Source organism: Chiloscyllium plagiosum, chromosome 11, assembly GCF_004010195.1.
Source record: "Chiloscyllium plagiosum isolate BGI_BamShark_2017 chromosome 11, ASM401019v2, whole genome shotgun sequence".
Classification (NCBI taxonomy): domain Eukaryota; kingdom Metazoa; phylum Chordata; class Chondrichthyes; order Orectolobiformes; family Hemiscylliidae; genus Chiloscyllium; species Chiloscyllium plagiosum.
Window position 1 is genome coordinate 2,911,826 of NC_057720.1, and position 18,270 is coordinate 2,930,095.

The window sequence follows — 18,270 nt, forward strand, 5'->3', positions numbered from 1 at the left end:
TGGAGAACTACATTAAGTAGGCCTGGATTTCTTTGGAATTTGGGAGGGCAAAAGATGATTAGAGCAAGGTTTGTAGGACCTTGAGGAGAAAAAGGCGGATGGAGAGAATGTTTCTTGCTGGTGGATGAGGGTGAAGGGCTCTCAGGGACTTGGGTTAAAATCAAACCAGGCCATTCAGAACAGAAATTGGAAGCACACCCCCCCCCCCCCCAAGCTCTCCCCCCCCCAAAAGCCACTCCCCATCCTGACTGCCGCTGAGTCAAAATCCTGAAATTCCCTCCCTAAGTGCATTGTGGGTCTACTTCCTGTACATGGACTGCAGTGGTTCAAGAGGGCAGCTCACCCCCACCTTCTCAAGGGGCAACTAGGGACAGGTAATAAATGCCATTGACACCCACCTCCCAGAAATGAGTACAAAAACATTTTGTCCCAAAGGGTGGAAGAAATTTTCTTCTGCTGTTGGGACCAAGGCTTAATACAACTCAGAGCCAAAAGGATGGGGCGTGAGAAAAAGATCATCCATCATCTCATTGAATGGTGGGATAGACTAGAGGGGCAGAATGGCCTTGTTCTGCATCATTTGGTTGTTTGGAGTGGTCCTTTATTTGCATTATAGATCCCCAGGCTTTTATTCTGTTTTATCAAGATCCATTGCAAGTCTATGGAACACAGGAGTTTATAATATAAACTGTGGGAATGAGATAATCAGTGTCTGACTCCTGCAATTTGAACTAAAAATCCAAATTCACAATTCCAGAAATGTCCCCATGCATTTTAGAGATTTTGCATCCATGAATTTAAACAAATAATGTATTTAACTCAGTAAAATTTGATATGATCAGTGAAGATTAACATGGTGCATTCCACATTCGATAACCAGCTGTAACCAGGAATTTGCTGTTTGTTCCAATTCAAGTTTGATTAATTTCTCATTCCACTCCTTAGATTTACATATCCCTACTGTTGGTTTTGACAGTGAAGGTGGGAGGATTGGTGTGATGTGGGACAGAAATGCACTTTTTTGACACACCTGGCTTTAATACTTGGTCTTTTAAATCAAAAAGGAGAGAAACATAGGAAAGAAAACCAGGAGTAGGCCATTCGGCCCTTCAAGACTGTTCCACCATTCAATAGGATTGTGGCTGATCATCCAACTCAGTCCCCTGGTCCTGCCTTCTCCCCAATACCCTTTGCCCTAACAATTATATCTAACTTTTACTTGAAAATATCCAACATTTTGGACTTGACCACTTCCTGTTTGGAGGCTTTATTCAGAGTTTGGACATCAGGACAGTGAAGGCTGAGAGGAGACTTGGTAGAATTGTTCTGAAGCATGAAGTCACATTTAAGACAATCAACTAAAGTAACAGAGGTCACACGTGGAAAGCGATTGTACAGTGAACAGTTAGCATTTGGATATTTGGTGAGTATTCAATCAGTGATTGGTCCCTCTCTAAGGGACTGATAGACACAGGTTCAGGGATCTACTTCACAAGGGGATTGGACAGGCACCCAAAGGTAAATGTGGAGGGAGATGAGGGAAGGTGGATGGGCGAATGGGACCAGCTAGTTGTCTGTTCAAACAAGACAGCACAGCCTAATGGGCCACATGGCCATCTCACATGTGATAAGATTCTCTGATTTGATGGTCCATAAACAGCAGAAACATAAGAATGTGCCTGAGGGATCTGGGTGTTTGGGTGCACTGGTCACAAATTGATAGTATGTGGAAACAGCATGCGATCAGGAGGCTGAAGGATTGTTATCCTTTGTTATGAGAGGAATTGAACATACAAGTGAGGATGTTAATCTTCAATGAGACAGGGCATTAGTGAGACCATGACTCAATTACTGTGCAGTTTTGGTCTCCTCATTTGTGGAAGGATTTATAGAATAGACAGACCCACAGCAATGTTGTTGACTCTTAACTGCCCTCTGGGCAATTAGGGATGGGTAATAAATGCTGGCCTAGCCAGAGACACCACATCCTGTGAATGAATTTTCAAAACCCAACACTTTGGCGATTGTATAAAACTTAATCCCTGGCAACGTCCTGATAATTAACACCACATGGATAGTATAGTTATGGTCAAGGATAAAAATTGATTGGTCTTTAAATATTTATAAAAAGTATTGTCCCTTGACCATTGGGGATTCATGAGCCATGAGTCATAGTGGACACTCAGTTAGTTTTCATTTCGCCTGGTCATGAGAATCCTCGAAATGGACAATGTGTTTTTCTTCCAGGGTCATCAAGGGCCATCGGGACCTCAAGGACCCCCAGGACCAAAGGGAGAGAAGGTAACTCTTGCATTGTGTTAGCAGTCAGCATTGTCAAGACTGTGTCCCACCTGCTGGACATTTGTACTCTGAAAGGATTTCCGGGGAAAAAATAATGAAAATTAGGAAGTTAACCTCAAAAATTCAATAGCTGACCAAAATATTTAATCTCCAACAACAAATATGTTAAAGGATTGTAATATTTTGTTAGCTGGAAACAAGTTGTAACATGGAGGAAAAAATGAAATTTCATTTTTGGTTATATTTAAGTTTGGCTTGTTCTTTTAATTTAACCAAGGTCAGAAAATAATTTGGAACAGTGAGTTTAAAAAAACATTTTCAAGAAATCCTATGACTATCAATAAATGAAAACAAGGCACCTGGGGAAGCTGTGTTTGCTAACTTGAATTTTAAAAATCAGACGGAAAGGGACAGGGGCTCATTCACAAGTTTGTTCAGAGTGAAAAGGTTTCGAACAGCAGAGGGGCTGTTAGTTCAGCAGTCAGGGCAGAAAGGGAGAAGTCCTAACTTTCTTAGAAGACGACTTCAAAAGCAGAATGCTGTTGAGGTGTCAGGAGGGAAGAATGTCCTACAATGTTGTTGAGGATGTGAGTTTAAGAAACCCCTGCTTGACAGTAATAATAGGCTGAGATAACAGCTTGGCTAAAAGTCTCAGGGAGAGGCATTGATTAAAGAAAATAGCATCAAGCAAATACTGAAAATTTGCAGAAACCAGCTGGAACAGGAAGTGTGGAGAGAGTGTGACCCTTCCCTATGGCAACTGAAATCATTTTGGGGTTAAAACAGTTGACTCTTTCTTTCTGATACTTGGCATGAGTTCATTCCAATAGCTGTTGTGTTGTCTGATGTAATACAGTTCGTATATTTTTATTTTAAAAAGGCATTGTTATCCTTTTGTTGAAAGTACATTGGCAGCCTCTTGTGAATTTGATGAGTGCCTGACCCTCCCTCCCCGATGGTAAACATGAGAGAAGGTTAAGCATCTGTTCTATCGAGCCCAGGTTTCATTCTGGAACAGCTGGGATCATGACACAACTCTCCTTTATAGATGGCTGTTAATGTAGAGGGACATCATAAATCCCTACTCAGGAGTGGAAATGAAATGGACTTTAACACTGGATCATGTCAGGAGAGATAACAGTGATGAGCCAAAACAAGGTCAAATAGATTGGCTTCATGAAGGATCGTAAAGGATGAATGAGAGGTTTCAAGAGCTTGGAGAACCATAAGGCCATAAGACACAGAAGCAGGAGTAGGCCATTCAGCCCCTTAGAGTCTGCTCTGCCATTCAATGGGATCATGGCTGCTTAGATACTCTGCAGGTCCACTTTCCTGCCCTTTCCCTATAACCCTTGATTCCCTGACTGATCAGGAATCTCTCCTTCAGCCTTAAGTATACATGAATACTCTATCTCTCAGGTCTCTGTGCCAAAGAATTCCACAGACACTCCACCCTCAGAGAGGAAGGAGCTTTTGAAATTCATGGCACGGCTGCCATGGGATTGTCCAATTGCAAGAACCCAGAGATGTTGCCAAGCTCATACCCTGAGCTGGCTGATGCTCTGATGTTAGCTGCCAGCCTGCTGTATTAGCATGGCAGAGAAACCTTGGTGAGATTTCCTGGCAGCAGTCTTTCATCTTGCTATTGGTCTCAGTGACTGTGGTGACAGATCCCACAAAAAGCCTCTGGCCGAAGACAGGCTTAATCTTGATAAACAGTAAATGCTTAATACGTTTGGAATTGAGGGCTAGTTACATTATGTTGCAATAGATACATGATGGTCTTCATCAGATTTCACTTAAGAACACCACCCCCTGCATGTTCCCCTTCAAGCCACTCACCATCCTGACTTAGAAATATATCACCGTTCCCTCACTGTCACTGGGACAACATCCTGGAATTCCCTCCCTAAGGGCAACCCACAGCACATGGGCTGCAGCGGTTCAAGAAGGCAGCTCACCCCCACCTTCTCAAGGGGTAGCTAGGGGCAGGTAATAAATGTTGGGCCCAGCCAGTGATGCCCACATCCCACAAGTGAATTGAAGAAAGTACACATTACTACAGGAACAGCACATGAGAACTGATAAGCCCTTCCCAAGAACAGTCCTTTCTCATCCTGAAGGGACTGAGCCTATTCAAAGTTTGTGAGAAGATTTGTAGCTCGGGTGCTCGTTGCTGTGGTTCTGTTCGCTGAGCTAGAAGTTTTTGTTGCAAACGTTTCGTCCCCTGTCTAGGTGACATCCTCAGTGCTTGGGAGCCTCCTGTGAAGCGCTTCTGTGGTGTTTCCTCCGGCATTTATAGTGGCCTGTCCCTGCCGCTTCCGGTTGTCAGTTTCAGCTGTCCGCTGTAGTGGCCGGTATATTGGGTCCAGGTCTTTGTTTCGCTTGCCCTATAATGGTAGTGTTGTCCCAGTCAAATTCATGTTGCTTGTCGTCTGCGTGTGTGGCTACTAGGGATAGCTGGTCGTGTCGTTTCGTGGCTAGTTGAGCCTATCTCGTGTTGTTAATTAAATCTTTCAGGTACTAAGTGCCTTGTACTATTACCTACACTGCAGCTTTATGAACTGAATGGAGCTGTTCCTAACTTGGCCTGATATTCTCAGTCAATATCGGAGTAACATTTAACAGAACTGCAAAGGTGTTTTTTATCTATACAGCACAGAGCCTCCCTGTTTGCTTTGAGTTATCACTAACTTTGATCTGTGTCCCTTTTTCTCTCCCACTGCTAGGGTTATCCAGGAGATGACAGTGCTGAGATCGGACTCCCTGGGCCTCTAGGTGAACCAGTAGGTCATGCTTTTCATAGCAAATCACGTTAATTCTTTAAAACCTGGCCTCAGTGTTATCTTGCTGCCTGTTCCTTCTCTGTACCTGAGTTTCAGCGGAGGGATTTAACAGATTTGTCAATGTGGACACTTGGAGACAGTGAGGACTGCAGATGCTGGAGAGTCAGATTCGATAAAGTGTGGCACTGGGCAAAGCACAGCAGGTCAGGCAGTGTCTGAGGAGCAGGAGAGTCAACGTTTCAGGCTTAACCCTTCATCGGGCCTGCCTTGTCAGATTCTCGTCAGTAGTAAGGTACGGATTGTGACCCTGAGTACAGTGAGTTCTCGGCCAGTGGTGCTGCTTGGGAATGAGAGATTTCCACAGAGCGGAGGGTGGTGGAGAGCAGAATTCAATCGAAGATGGACTCTCCCTATTGTTCACAGTAAAACCCCTGTACACTCATGGGCTAGGCAATGATTGGTGGTCTCGCACAGGGAAAGAGAGATATAATCAATGTTTATGGAATCACAGAACAATACAGCACAAAAGAGGCCATTCAGCCATCATTCCTGTGTTAGCTGTTTGAAAGAGCTCTCCAATGAATCCCTCAGCCTTATAATTCCATCCCCTTCACACTTCTCTTCAGTTCTACTCTGAAAGTTATCACTGAGTCTGTTTTTGCTGCTTCTTTAGGCAATGTTTTTCTGATCAAAATAACATTCCCTTCATCTTCCTGTTCACAACTCTGTGCATCACATTGACCTTGTATTCCCTCTGTCTTCACTGGGATATGTTCAAACTGTTTATAATAATTGTTGTGGTATGAGTGAGCGAGCGAACGAATAAATGCAGGCCAAGGAGGAAAAAAGATAATTCACAAAAAAGAAACTTTCTGAATCAGTGTGCCCAGTCAGATCAGAAAGTGCTGGAAGTGCTCAGCAAGTCAGACAGTCTGCGTGGGCAAGGTCAGACTTCGCATGACACCAGGTTATAGTCCAACAGGTTTATTTGAAATCACAAGCTTTTGGAGCACTGCTCCTTCATCACCTCCTTCACCTGATGAAGGAGCAGTGCTCCAAAAGGTTATGATTACAAATAAACCTGTTGGACTATAACCTGGTGTCATGTGATTTCTGACCTTGTCCACCCCAGTCCAACACCGACTCCTCCATATCACAGTGTCTGTAGAGAGTCATAGAGTCCTACAGCACGGAGACAAGCCCTTTGACCCAAACTGGTCCACGCCAAGCAAAATCCACTCTAACCCCTTTTCCCCACATTTGGCCCATGTTCTTCTAAACCTTTCTTGTCCATGTATTTGTCCAAATGCCTTACCCGCCTCAACCACTTCCACTGGCAGCTCACTCCATGTAAGCAGAAGTGGGTACTGCAGATGCTGGAAATCAGAGTGGTGCAGGAAAAGCACAGCAGGTCAGGCAGCATCCGAGGAGCAGGAAAATCGATGCTTCAGGCAAAAGCCCTTTGTCAGACATAGCCCTTCATCATTCCATATGCGTACCGCCCTCTGTAAAAAAGTTGCCCCTTAGGTTCCCTTTATTCTTTCCCCTCTAACCTTAAACTGATGCCCCTCTAGCCCTCGATTCCCCAACCCTGGGAAAAAGACGGAGTGCATCCACTCTATCCATGCCTCTCATGATCTTATACACCTCTATAAGGATCCCCCCTCAGTCTCCTATGCTCTAAGGAAAAATGTCCATGCTTGTCCAAACTCTCCATGTAGCTCAGACCATTGAGTCCTGGCAACATCCTTGTAAATTTCTTCTGCACTCTTTCCAGTTTAATAACATCCTTCCTGTAGCAAGGTGCACAAAACTGAACACAATGCTCCAAGTGTGGCCTCACCAATGTCCTGTACAACTGCAACATAACTTCCCAACTTCTATACTCAGTGCTCTGACTGATGAAGGCCAGTGTGCCAAAAGCCTTCTTCACTGCCCTGTCTACCTCGGACTCCACTTTCAGAGAACTGTGCATCTGAACTCCAAGCTCTCTCTGTTGCACTACACTCCTTGAGGCCCTACCATTCATCGTGACACGTTTACCTTCATTTGATTTTCCAAGGAGCAAGATCTCGCACTTATCTATATTAAACTCTATTTGCCATTTCTCGGCCCACTTCCCCAGCTGATCAAGGTCCTGCTGAAATTTCTGATAACCTTCCTCACTGTCCACGAAACTGCTTATTTTAGTGTCATCTGTAAACTTACTAATCATACCTTGTACATTCTCATCCAAATCATTGGTATAGATAACAAACAGTAATGAGCCCAGCCCCGACCCCGAGGCACTCCACTAGTCACAGGCCTCCAGTCCGACAAGCATCCTTCCACTATTACCCTTTTAGATTGAGGAAAAGAGGTCACATTTCCTGCTGATTCAGGTCCAACAAAATGACTTTGGTAACGATTATTTCTCACCTGAAAGTCATGCAAAGGAACATTACACCGAGGGCTCAGTTGGAAGTGATTGTGGTGTTGTAATTGGCAATAATTAACGATAAAAATCTTTCAACACCCATCTTCTCAAGGTAGATATTTTCTCATGAACCCATTCAGAGGTGTTATATATACACACATCTGGAGTGAATGGGATTTATACCTGGGTCTTGTGGTTCAGAGACAGGGACCCTATGTCAAGTGCCCTTTCATCTTTGTCAGTGTAGTATTGAATATTAATCTGTTTGCATACTTTCTTTTGAGAGATAATAAAAGGGAACTTGGAGGTTACATATCAAGTTCACTTTGTATCAGCTTAGCTCCTCAAGGTATATCTATTAAAATGTTTGGCTGGTGGGTTAACCTTGTCAATTCACATGATTCCAGTTTTTCTTGCTTTGTGAATGCATCGTCTTCTTTCATCAAAGTTAATGTAAATGAAAACCAGAGCTGGAGCAACACCCAGATCTCAGAACGTCCTTACTTGAATCAGCTTCTAGTTCCTTTTTCTCTTTGGAATATGGGCATCACTGGAAAGGCCAGTGTTTGCTGTTCTTCCTTAATTGCCCATGGACGGAGCAGTTGCCTCAGTCTTTCTGGGGTCAGTGAGGTGTCAGCTACATTACTGTGGGTCTGGAGTCACGTGGAGGCCAGACCAGGTAAGATGGCAGCTTCCGTTCACTTGATGGGATTAGTCAGTCACATGGACTTTTTTAACAATCAATGATGGTTTTATGGTCATCATCACTGGGCCTTACTCTCAGTCCCAGAATTCTAATTGAATTTATATTCCACCATCTGCTGTGGTGGGGTTTGAACTCCTGTCCCTAGTGCATTCACCCTGAGCCTCTGGGTTACCAATCCAGGGACATTACTACAGCCCCACCATCATCTTTTTTTCTGAATCCTTTAATGGTGTGGCATGAGAACTTACAGACACATAACAGGTCAGTTTGTGTGGCTGTTTCTGGTGATGACCAATCAGATTGTTTCAACATGACTGCCAAAATCTGGCAAATCTGGATCCTTGCTGAGTTAATCAGAGACACTGTGAAATTGAAACAAAGCATATTGCACTGACAGTGAAAACTAATTCATTTCAGACTAACTTATACTGATAGGGTGAGGTATAGAAGGAGGCTTGTGTGGTGTAAAATGACCAACATGGATTGCTTGGGCTGATTGGACAGTTCTGTGCTGGAAACACCATGTGATTTGGTGTAAGTATTTGGGATTTCCTATTTACAAACATCTAACTTACAAATGCAATCGCAATCAGAGGTGTAATTTTAAAGCTCTAGCGTACAAACATTACTGACTACCAGCCCCTTTATACTTTCCTGAATTGTGTTCCGACTTGCAGACAACTCAGCATGAGAGGAGACTCCAGACTGAAGTCTGCTCACAACCCGGGACTGTCCGTATATTTGTTTGCAGGACCCAGAAAACAACATTGATTTGACACAGAGATTACTCAACAGTCAACTGAAATATGATAGGAATGATTCCAGCTTTCAACAGAAGATTCACTCAATGGCCTGAGAAAATGAATCACCCCCATATTTCTCTTTCAATGTTGGTTTTCTGATCTCTAGCCAATTCTTTCCCATGAAGTCTTTGTTCCATCATTGACATCAGTTAGCAAAGTGGGTTAGTACACATCATGAATGGTGGCTTGAGACCATGTGTGACTTGATATTGGCTTAGTAAATCCCAGCAGCTAGTGTCAGCACCTCTGTGAGAATCAACCAGGAAACCAGTCCAAACTGACTTTCTGTACACAACCTGATCTATAGTTGAGTTTCTGATAGTTGATAAAATCCAAAATATCCTGAAAGAAAGTCAGAAATGTGAGTATAGCATGAGAGCAGACGCAGGAGGTAAAGACTTGTGGGCCAGATGAATGTTCTTTATATCAACTCACAGAGTATGACAAACACATTCAGTACCATCGCTGAACCCCAGCTCCCCCCCTCCACCCACCCACCCACCACTAGCAACATCCTGGAAATTACCACTGGTTGAAACAGATGAGCCACATAACTACAGTGGCTAAAGGAATAGATCAGAGACCAGGAATCTTGCAGCGAGCAACTCACCTCCTGACTCCCTAGAGTCTATCCACCAGCTACAAGGCACAAGTCATGAGTGTGATGGAATACTCCCCACTTGCCTGGATGGGGGCAGCTCCAACAACACTCAAGAAGCTCTACACCATCCAGCACAAAGCAGCCCCCACTTGATTGGCACCACATCCACAAGCATCCACTCCCTCCACCACCGACGCTCAGTAGCACTAGTTTGTACTACCTACAAGATGTACTGCAGAAATTCACCAAAGATCCTCAGACAGCACCTTCCAAACCCACAACCACTTCCATCTAGAAGGACTAGGATAGCAGATACATAGGAACACTAGCCCTTGCAAGTTCCCCTCCAAGCCACTCACCAGCCTGAGTTGGAAATATATCCCCGTTCCTTCACTGTCACTGTGTCAAACTCCTGGAATTCCCTCCCTAAGGGCATTGTGGGTCACACTACAGCACGTGGACTGCAGCGGTTCAAGAAGGCAGCTCACCCCCACCTTCTCAAGGGCAACTAGGGACAGGTTATAAATACTAATGATGCCTATGTGCTTCAGTGAATGAAAAAAGTAATAAATTAATTGTGGCCCCAGCATTGATCCCTGTGCCATTCCATTAGTTTCAGATTGTCGTCCTGCAAGTTCCCAATTTATCCAAACTCTCTGGCTACTATTGGTTACCTGATCCATGCTAATATACTGCCCTCAACACCATGGACTCTTGTCCTATTAAACAGCCCAATGTGTGATACCAAATCCCATCTGAAAATCCCATACCTGTACATTACGACCAGTGCCTCCCCTTCATCTATCCTTCTTGGAATTCTCGTACATTTGTTGGCTCTGATTTCCGCTTCGTGAAGCCCTGCTGACTCTGCTGGATCATATTATGCATTTCTAAATGCTCTGTAATTTCATCCTTTGTAATAGATTCTAATATTTTCCCAACAACAATTGTGATAGGCTCTGGAAGGTTAGATCACGTGGAAACCAGGGCAAGTTGGCAAATTGAACACAAAATAAGCTTGATGGGAGGAAGCGGAGGGTAATAGTGGAAGGATGCTTGTTGGACTGGAGGCCTGTGGAGTGCCTCAGGGGTCAGTGCTGGGCCCATTGCTGTTTGTTATCTATATCAATGATTTAGATGAGAATGTACAAGGCATGATTAGTAAGTTTGCTGATGACACTAAAATAGACAGTACTGTGGACAGTGAGGAAGGTTATCAGAAATTGCAGCAGGACCTTGATCAGCTGGGGAAGTGGGCCAAGAAATGGCAAATGGAGTTTAATATAGATAAGGGTGAGGTCTTGCATTTTGGAAAATCAAATCAAGGTCGGAGTTTCATGGTGAATGGTGGGGCCTTAAGGAGTGTAGTGGAACAGAGAGACCTTGGAGTTCAGGTGCACGGTTCTCTGGAAGTGGAGTCCCAGGTAGACAGGGCAGTGAAGAAGGCTTTTGACACATTGGCCTTCATTAGTCAGAGCACTGAGTATAGAAGTTGGGAAGTTATGTTGCAGTTGTACAGGACATTGGTGAGGCCACACTTGGAGTACTGTGTACAGTTTTGGTCACCTTGCTATAGGAAGGATGTCATTAAACTGGAAAGAATACAGAAGAAATTTACAAGGATGTTGCCCAGGACTCAATGGTCTGAGTCACAGGGAGAGGTTGGACAAGCGTGGACCTTTTTCTTTAGAGCGTAGGAGACTGAGGGGGGACCTAATAGAGGTGTATAAGATCATGAGAAACATGGATAGGGCAAATGCACTCAGTCTTTTTCCCAGGGTTGGGGAATTAGGACTAGAGGGGCATCAGTTTAAGGTTAGAGGGGAAAGAATAAAAGGGAATCCGAGGGGCAACTTTATTTACCCAGAGGGTGGTTCACACATGGAATGAGCTGCCAGCGGAAGTGGTTGAGGTAGGTACATTAACAACATTTAAAAGGCAGTTGGACAAATACGTGGATAGGAAAGGTTTAGAAGGATATGAACCAAGTGCAGGGAAATGGGGTTAGTGTGGATGGACATTTTGGTCGGCATGGACCAGTTTGGGCCAAGGGCCTGTCTCCATGCTGTAGGACTCTATGACTGTCCACAGACACTGTCTCTGTACTGTAGGACTGTATAACGACGATTAAACTAACTGGCCTATAGTTGGCTGTTTTTGTCTCCTTCACTTTTTCAATTCTCTGGGACTTTTCCAGAATGTAAGAATTTCTGGAAGATTACTACCAGTGCATCTCTGTAGCCACCTGCTTTAATATCCTAAGAATTGCCCAACAGGTCCGAGAAACCTATCAGGCTTTAGTCTTTTGCTTTCCCAGCACTTTTCCTGATGTGATGGATATTGTATTGATTTCCTCTCCTCCTTTCACCCCCTGGAACATCCCTGGAATATCCCTGCTGTGCTGCCTTTGTCACTGGCTCAGAGCCCCGTTATAATCCAGTTTCACTCATTTCTCCTTCCCCCTTTGTCTGCAACATCAGAGACATCATTTTCTACATCCTTTCACTTCTGATGAAAAACTACTAGATTCAAAACATTAACGCCATTTCTGTTTCCACAGGTGCTGCCAGACCTGCTGAGCTTCTCCAGATTTATTTCACATTTCTAGAATCCACAGGATTTTACTTTACTATTTTGCTTTCTTTTGTACCATCTATTTCTTTTTGACTCCAGTTTTTGCTCATCTCCTCGATTTCGAGGGCTGTCCCTCTCCCCTCCCCTCTGGAATTCAGCTCTTTTGTCCATGTTTGACCCTAGGCTGTAATGAGGTCAGGAGCTGAGTGACCCTGGAGGAACCCAAACTGGGCGTCACTGAGCAGGTTATTGCTGAGCAGGTGCTGCTTGATAGCTCTGTACTGACCCCTTCCATCACTTTACTGAGGATGGAGAGTAGACTGATGACGTGGTAATTGGCCGGGTGAATTTGTCCTGCTTTTTATGTTCAGGGCATACCTGGGCAACTTTCCACAGAGATACCAGTGTTGTAACTGTGCTGGAACAGCTTGGCTAGAGGAGCAGAACGTTCTGGAGGACACGTCTTCAGTGCTGTGGTGTATTGAAAGTGATTTAATCTCAAGTGACTGAGTGAAACTTGGGTCTTTATGGATATATGACAGACTGCTCTCTGTTTCAGGGTCCTGTAGGTCCTCGTGGAGATAGTGGTGAACCTGGAGATGAAGGGTTTAAGGTAATTTCTTCATATTATTCCACATTCTACAAGCTAAGGTCAGACTGTCCCACACATGATGCTGGTAGGAGCTACTTGTTATCTGGAGCTAGAGTACAGTTTGTCAGAACTCTGGTGAGGGAAGGGGTGTTGGTCATTCAAGCGAGGATTGCAATGAAACACAAGATGACATTGTCCCAGATCGTTCAGACTCAAAACGATGGGTGGCAGGACTTCTTTCCCAAGCTGTACATCAGAACCTTGGGATAGTCCTGACCCGCCCCCCCCATCACCGTGGGAATGACCTCAGGATAGTTCTGACCCACTCATCACCGTGGGAATTACCCCGGGAGAATCCTGACCCACCCATCACCGTGGGAATTACTCCGGGATAGTCCTGACCCACCCATCACCGTGGGAATTACCCCGGGAGAATCCTGACCCACCCATCACCGTGGGAATTACCCCGGGATAGTCCTGACCCACCCATCACCGTGGGAATTACCCCGGGAAAGTCCTGACCCACTCATCACCACCGTGGGAATTACCCCGGGAAAGTCCTGACCCACTCATCACCGTGGGAATTACATCGGGATAGTCCTGACCCACTCATCACCGTGGGAATTACCCCGGGATAGTCCTGACCCACCCATCACCGTGGGAATTACCCCGGGAACGTCCTGACCCACTCATCACCGTGGAAATTACATCGGGATAGTCCTGACCCACCCATCACCGTGGGAATAACTCCGGGATAATCCTGACCCACCCATCACCGTGGAAATTACCCCGGGATAATCCTGACCCACCCATCACCGTGGGAATAACCTCGGGATAGTCCTGACCCACCCATCACTGTGGGAATAACCTCGGGATAGTCCTGACCCACCAATCACTGTGGGAATAACCTCGGGATAGTCCTGACCCACCCATCACTGTGGGAATTACCGCGGGATAGTCCTGACCCACCCATCACCGTGGGAATTACCCCGGGATAGTTCTGACCCACTCATCACCGTGGGAATTACCCCGGGATAGTCCTGACCCACTCATCACCGTGGGAATTACCCCGGGATAGTCCTGACCCACCCATCACCGTGGGAATAACTCCGGGATAGTCCTGACCCACTCATCACCGTGGGAATTACCCTGGGATAGTCCTGACCCACCCATCACCGTGGGAATAACTCCGGGATAGTCCTGACCCACCCATCACTGTGAAAATTACCCCGGGATAATCCTGACCCACCCATCACCGTGGGAATAACTCCGGGATAGTCCTGACCCACCCATCACTGTGGGAATAACCTCAGGATAGTCCTGACCCACTCATCACTGTGGGAATTACCCTGGATAGTCGTGACCCACCCATCACCTTGGGAATTACTCGGGAAGTCTGAACATCTGACAGGAAATTCCCTGCTCTGAGAACGTCTCTCTCTCTGAGTTGGATCTGGAGTTGTTGGACATTTCTGTGGGACTAAGTTCAACAGAAAATGTTAGACAGAAAACTCCAAGTCTAATTACTGAGCGGCTATAGAACTGATGTCACACCTGACAGTCACTCTCTATGCACTCCCCATCTCCTTCCCCCATGAATACTCCCAGGATCCAAACCAACTACCATCCGCACCCCCTACGCAATCACCCATTGAGTCGATATGACTAGCCTTCCTCAACCCATGACCCTTCCCTGGTGGACCCTCACCACTTGATGACTATTGACCCCTTGGAATGACCTGACTAACCCCACACCTTCCATTACCCCCTCCCTCCCCCCAGTCTGACCACCCCTTCTGACCCACCTTGCCAACTAGCCCATCCCCAAGCTCGCCCACTTACCATCCTGCAGTGGGTGGCAGTGGAGAAGTTGTGTAGAAGGACTGTGAGTTACAATGACCAGGAAGGGACATGTTCAGGTCCATAAAGATAAGGTCTATCACTGACCAGCGAATGGACATGACTCAAAAAGTGGTGAAAATATCGAGCTGGTGACCAGGGGGATTGAGCCTGGGGTGTGTTACAGATTCACCAAGTGGCAGGCTCAATGTATCTTTCAGGGACCTAACGAGGTGAAAGGGAGGTTCTCCGTAATTCTATGCAATCGCTGACCATCAATATCAAGATGACAACAATGTGTTAGGGAGTAATCCAAGAGAGAGGGAATCAATCAAAAGCTGGTGTTCTCCTGCAGAATTCCCCTGGAGTTTAGCTACACGTGTGGAATCCTCCTTTGACACATTCTCTGTAAAGCTGAGCAGAATGGTTGGGTGTCGGGTGGGGGGGGGGGTGGGGTGGTCGTTGTCGGGGTGATGGGAATGATTTGAAAATTGATTCTGGACCTGACTGCATTCTCAAACACCACACACAGCAGGTTCATCCAGTTTGACCATTCTGCCTGATTTCTGCAGGGTTACGCAGGCTTGCCAGGACTGAGGGGAGCTGCAGGACAGCAAGGATTGCCGGTATGACATTCTACACAGCTATCTGTTTGACATGAACAACAATATGCAACATGAGCCACCAAATGCTGTACTGAAGGAGTGCCGCACTGTCGGAGGGTCAGTGCTGAGGGAGTGCCGCACTGTCAGTTGTGTTATGTTTTGAATGAGACTTTAAACCATGGTCCCTTCTCGTAGCCACTGGTTTGAGGGTGATCTGGGACATTCTCTGCTGTGTCCCAGCCAAACATCATGTGACCTTGGAGCTGAAGCTTGGCTCCATCTGCAAGTGTACCTTCAGAAACTCCTGGAGTAGGACTCCCACGTCGCTTTGCAATTCAGGCTTCTGAATTTTCTCTCCATTTAGAAAACAGTCCATCCCTCTATTCTTCCTCTGAAAGTACATGACCTCACTTTCCCACCTGTCATCTTCCTCCTGTTCCTGTAATGTAGTTTCTGGCTGTGAAGATCTTTTTGTGGAATGTTCTCTGTCTGTCTGTCTGTCTCTCTCTCTCTCTCTCTCTCTCTCTGTCTCTCTCTCTCTCTCTCTGTCTCTCTCTCTCTCTGTCTCTCTCTCTCTCGTTGATATTGTCAATTTATCTCCATGTAATGTTTCTTTCTCCTCCATTCAGGGAGATTCAGGTGATCCTGGAGAGCAAGGGCTTAAAGGAGAAAAAGGAAAGCAGGTACGAGGTGCAGACAAAGTTAACGTCCTCCACACGTGTCCAGTTGGCCAAGTGCTCAGATCAAGTCCAGTGTTGGCTGTGGCTAATGGGTAGAACTCCTGCCAATCACTCAGGAGGTTCTGGATGAAGAATACATCCTCCCTGTCGAAGGCACTGCTTGGGGTTTCTCAGCTACAATGAGACTCTTCCTGAGACAGTGCTACAGTTCAGTGAGGAGGTGTATTCCTGTAATATTTGTTGCAATCTATGCATGTGCCAATAACCTTTTTAGGAAAAGACATTCAAACTTACAACAACAGCCACATGGCTTAGCCAGCAGCAGCCAGAACCTTGCACACAACAGCCTGCATTAAGATAGCACCTTTACTGCCACACAACCAGCCCAGGTGGTTCACAGGCATGTTATCAGAGAAGATCAGGGATTGATGAGAACATGGAACCCGATGAGGTGAATTGTGTCAGTGTGTTTAAATCACGTGTGAGGGAGGAAGGGAGGGAGGAGCATGTGGAAAGTGAAGGTCAGGTTAAATGGGAAACTCCTTTGGAGTGTAGCACTGGCTTGGTCCATCCAGGCTGAATGGCCTGTGGCTATGCTGTACATTCAGTGGGACTGTGTAAACATTGACAGCGAACCATACTGGGACAAATGGTTCCAAACTTGAACAAGCTGAAGATTTGAAGAAGCAGAAAGTGGTTTAGCGAGGGAATTCCTAAAGTGGATTCCCACTCACTGCTCCATATGGATCATAGCTCCCTCCATTCCCAGCAGCCCCCCTGCTCCACCCCCCACCCCCAATGGGAGGGATGGTGCCAAGCTGCAGAGGCCCTGACTTACAGCACTGAAGGCAATTAGTGTCAGCATCAGGCTTGACCCCTCGCCATGGGAAAGCCTCTGACTCCTGGCCCAGTGCTGGCTATGGGGATATGGTTATGGGGCTAGATATTGGGCTAGGTCAAGTCCCAAAATTAGACCTTGGAAAGGAAAATTTGAAAACCGGGTGTGAGGAGGGACGTAGCCAGTTTATTTTCTGCAGAAATCCTTCCTTGACACATCAGCTGTGAGCAATGTGTGGGCTGTGGTGATACAACCCGTTTCAGGGTGTTGCTGTGTGGCAGCTGGTCAGGACTCCTCTGTCACAGGGAGTATGTGGGACAGAGGGCTCCTAGACTCTGACCTTTGCCTGCAAGAAAGTCTGCGCTCCCTTATCCTTTCATGTGTAATCATCTTTAAACCAGTGTTCCTGTCTTATCTGCAGCCACACTGAAAGTATTGTGAGCGAGTGTTGAAAAGATTTGTAGCTCAGGTTGTGGTTCTGGATGTAGGTTTCCTCGCTGAGCTGGAAGGTTTGTCGCCACCCCAGGTGACATCATCGGTGAACTCACCACACCAGGTGACATCATCGGTGAACTCACCACACCAGGTGACATCATCAGTGAACTCACCACACCAGGTGACATCATCGGTGAACTCACCACACCAGGTGACACCATCGGTGAGCTCGCCACACCAGGTGACATCATCGGTGAACTCGCCACACCAGGTGACATCATCGGTGAACTCGCTACACCAGGTGACATCATCAGTGAACTCGCCACACCAGGTGACATCATCAGTGAACTCGCCACACCAGGTGACATCATCGGTGAACTCGCCACACCAGGTGACATCATCGGTGAACTCACCACACCAGGTGGTGAAACATCTCAAAACAAACCCTCCAGCTCAGCGAGCAAGCCTACATACTTTGAGCTAAATTTCCATGTTTCATAAATCCCGGAAGTGGAGCAGCTGCAATACCCCACAGATTTCTGAAGACGTGTCCTGACTAATTGGTGTTAAGGTGGTTGGTACATGTTATGGACCAGACCAGACCAGACCAGACCTCCTCAAAATATTTTAAGAGGGTAGCCTCGACCCTAACTGTTACTTATTTTAATTCAAATGTAAAATGCTGTGTTCTAGATGCAATGCAACTGGTCAAACTACTCAACATTAAACAAAGAACATTCCAGCACAGGGACAGGCCCTTCAGCCCTCCAAGCCTGCACCGATCCAGATCCTCGATCTAAACCTGTTGCCTATTTTCTAAGGATCTGTATCCCTCTGCTCCCTGCCCATTCATGTATCTGTCTGAGATACATTTTAGATGACGCTATCATCCCCACCTCTACCAACTCTGCTGGCATCACGTTCCAGACATCCACTACCCTCTGCATAAAGAACTTGCCACGCATATTTCCCCTAATCTTTTCCCCCCTCACCTTGAACTCATATAGAACATAGAACATTACAATGCAGTACAGGCCCTTCGGCTCTCAATGTTGCGCCGACCTGTCATACCAATCTGAAGCCCATCCCACCTA

General features: G+C 46.1%; 1 protein-coding gene across 3 annotated transcripts in view; it reads left to right on the forward strand.

Moving 5' to 3' along the window:
- The window catches only part of LOC122554101 (collagen alpha-1(XXIV) chain), a 461,503-nt gene that overhangs the window by 381,409 nt on the left and 61,824 nt on the right, over nucleotides 1–18,270 (forward strand). For all 3 annotated transcript variants that reach the window (XM_043698575.1, XM_043698576.1, XM_043698577.1), the window contains 5 exons: nucleotides 2,248–2,301; nucleotides 5,031–5,087; nucleotides 12,747–12,800; nucleotides 15,191–15,244; nucleotides 15,853–15,906. In XM_043698575.1, the coding sequence (XP_043554510.1) occupies nucleotides 2,248–2,301; nucleotides 5,031–5,087; nucleotides 12,747–12,800; nucleotides 15,191–15,244; nucleotides 15,853–15,906 (273 nt within the window). The remainder of the gene's footprint in view (nucleotides 1–2,247; nucleotides 2,302–5,030; nucleotides 5,088–12,746; nucleotides 12,801–15,190; nucleotides 15,245–15,852; nucleotides 15,907–18,270) is intronic.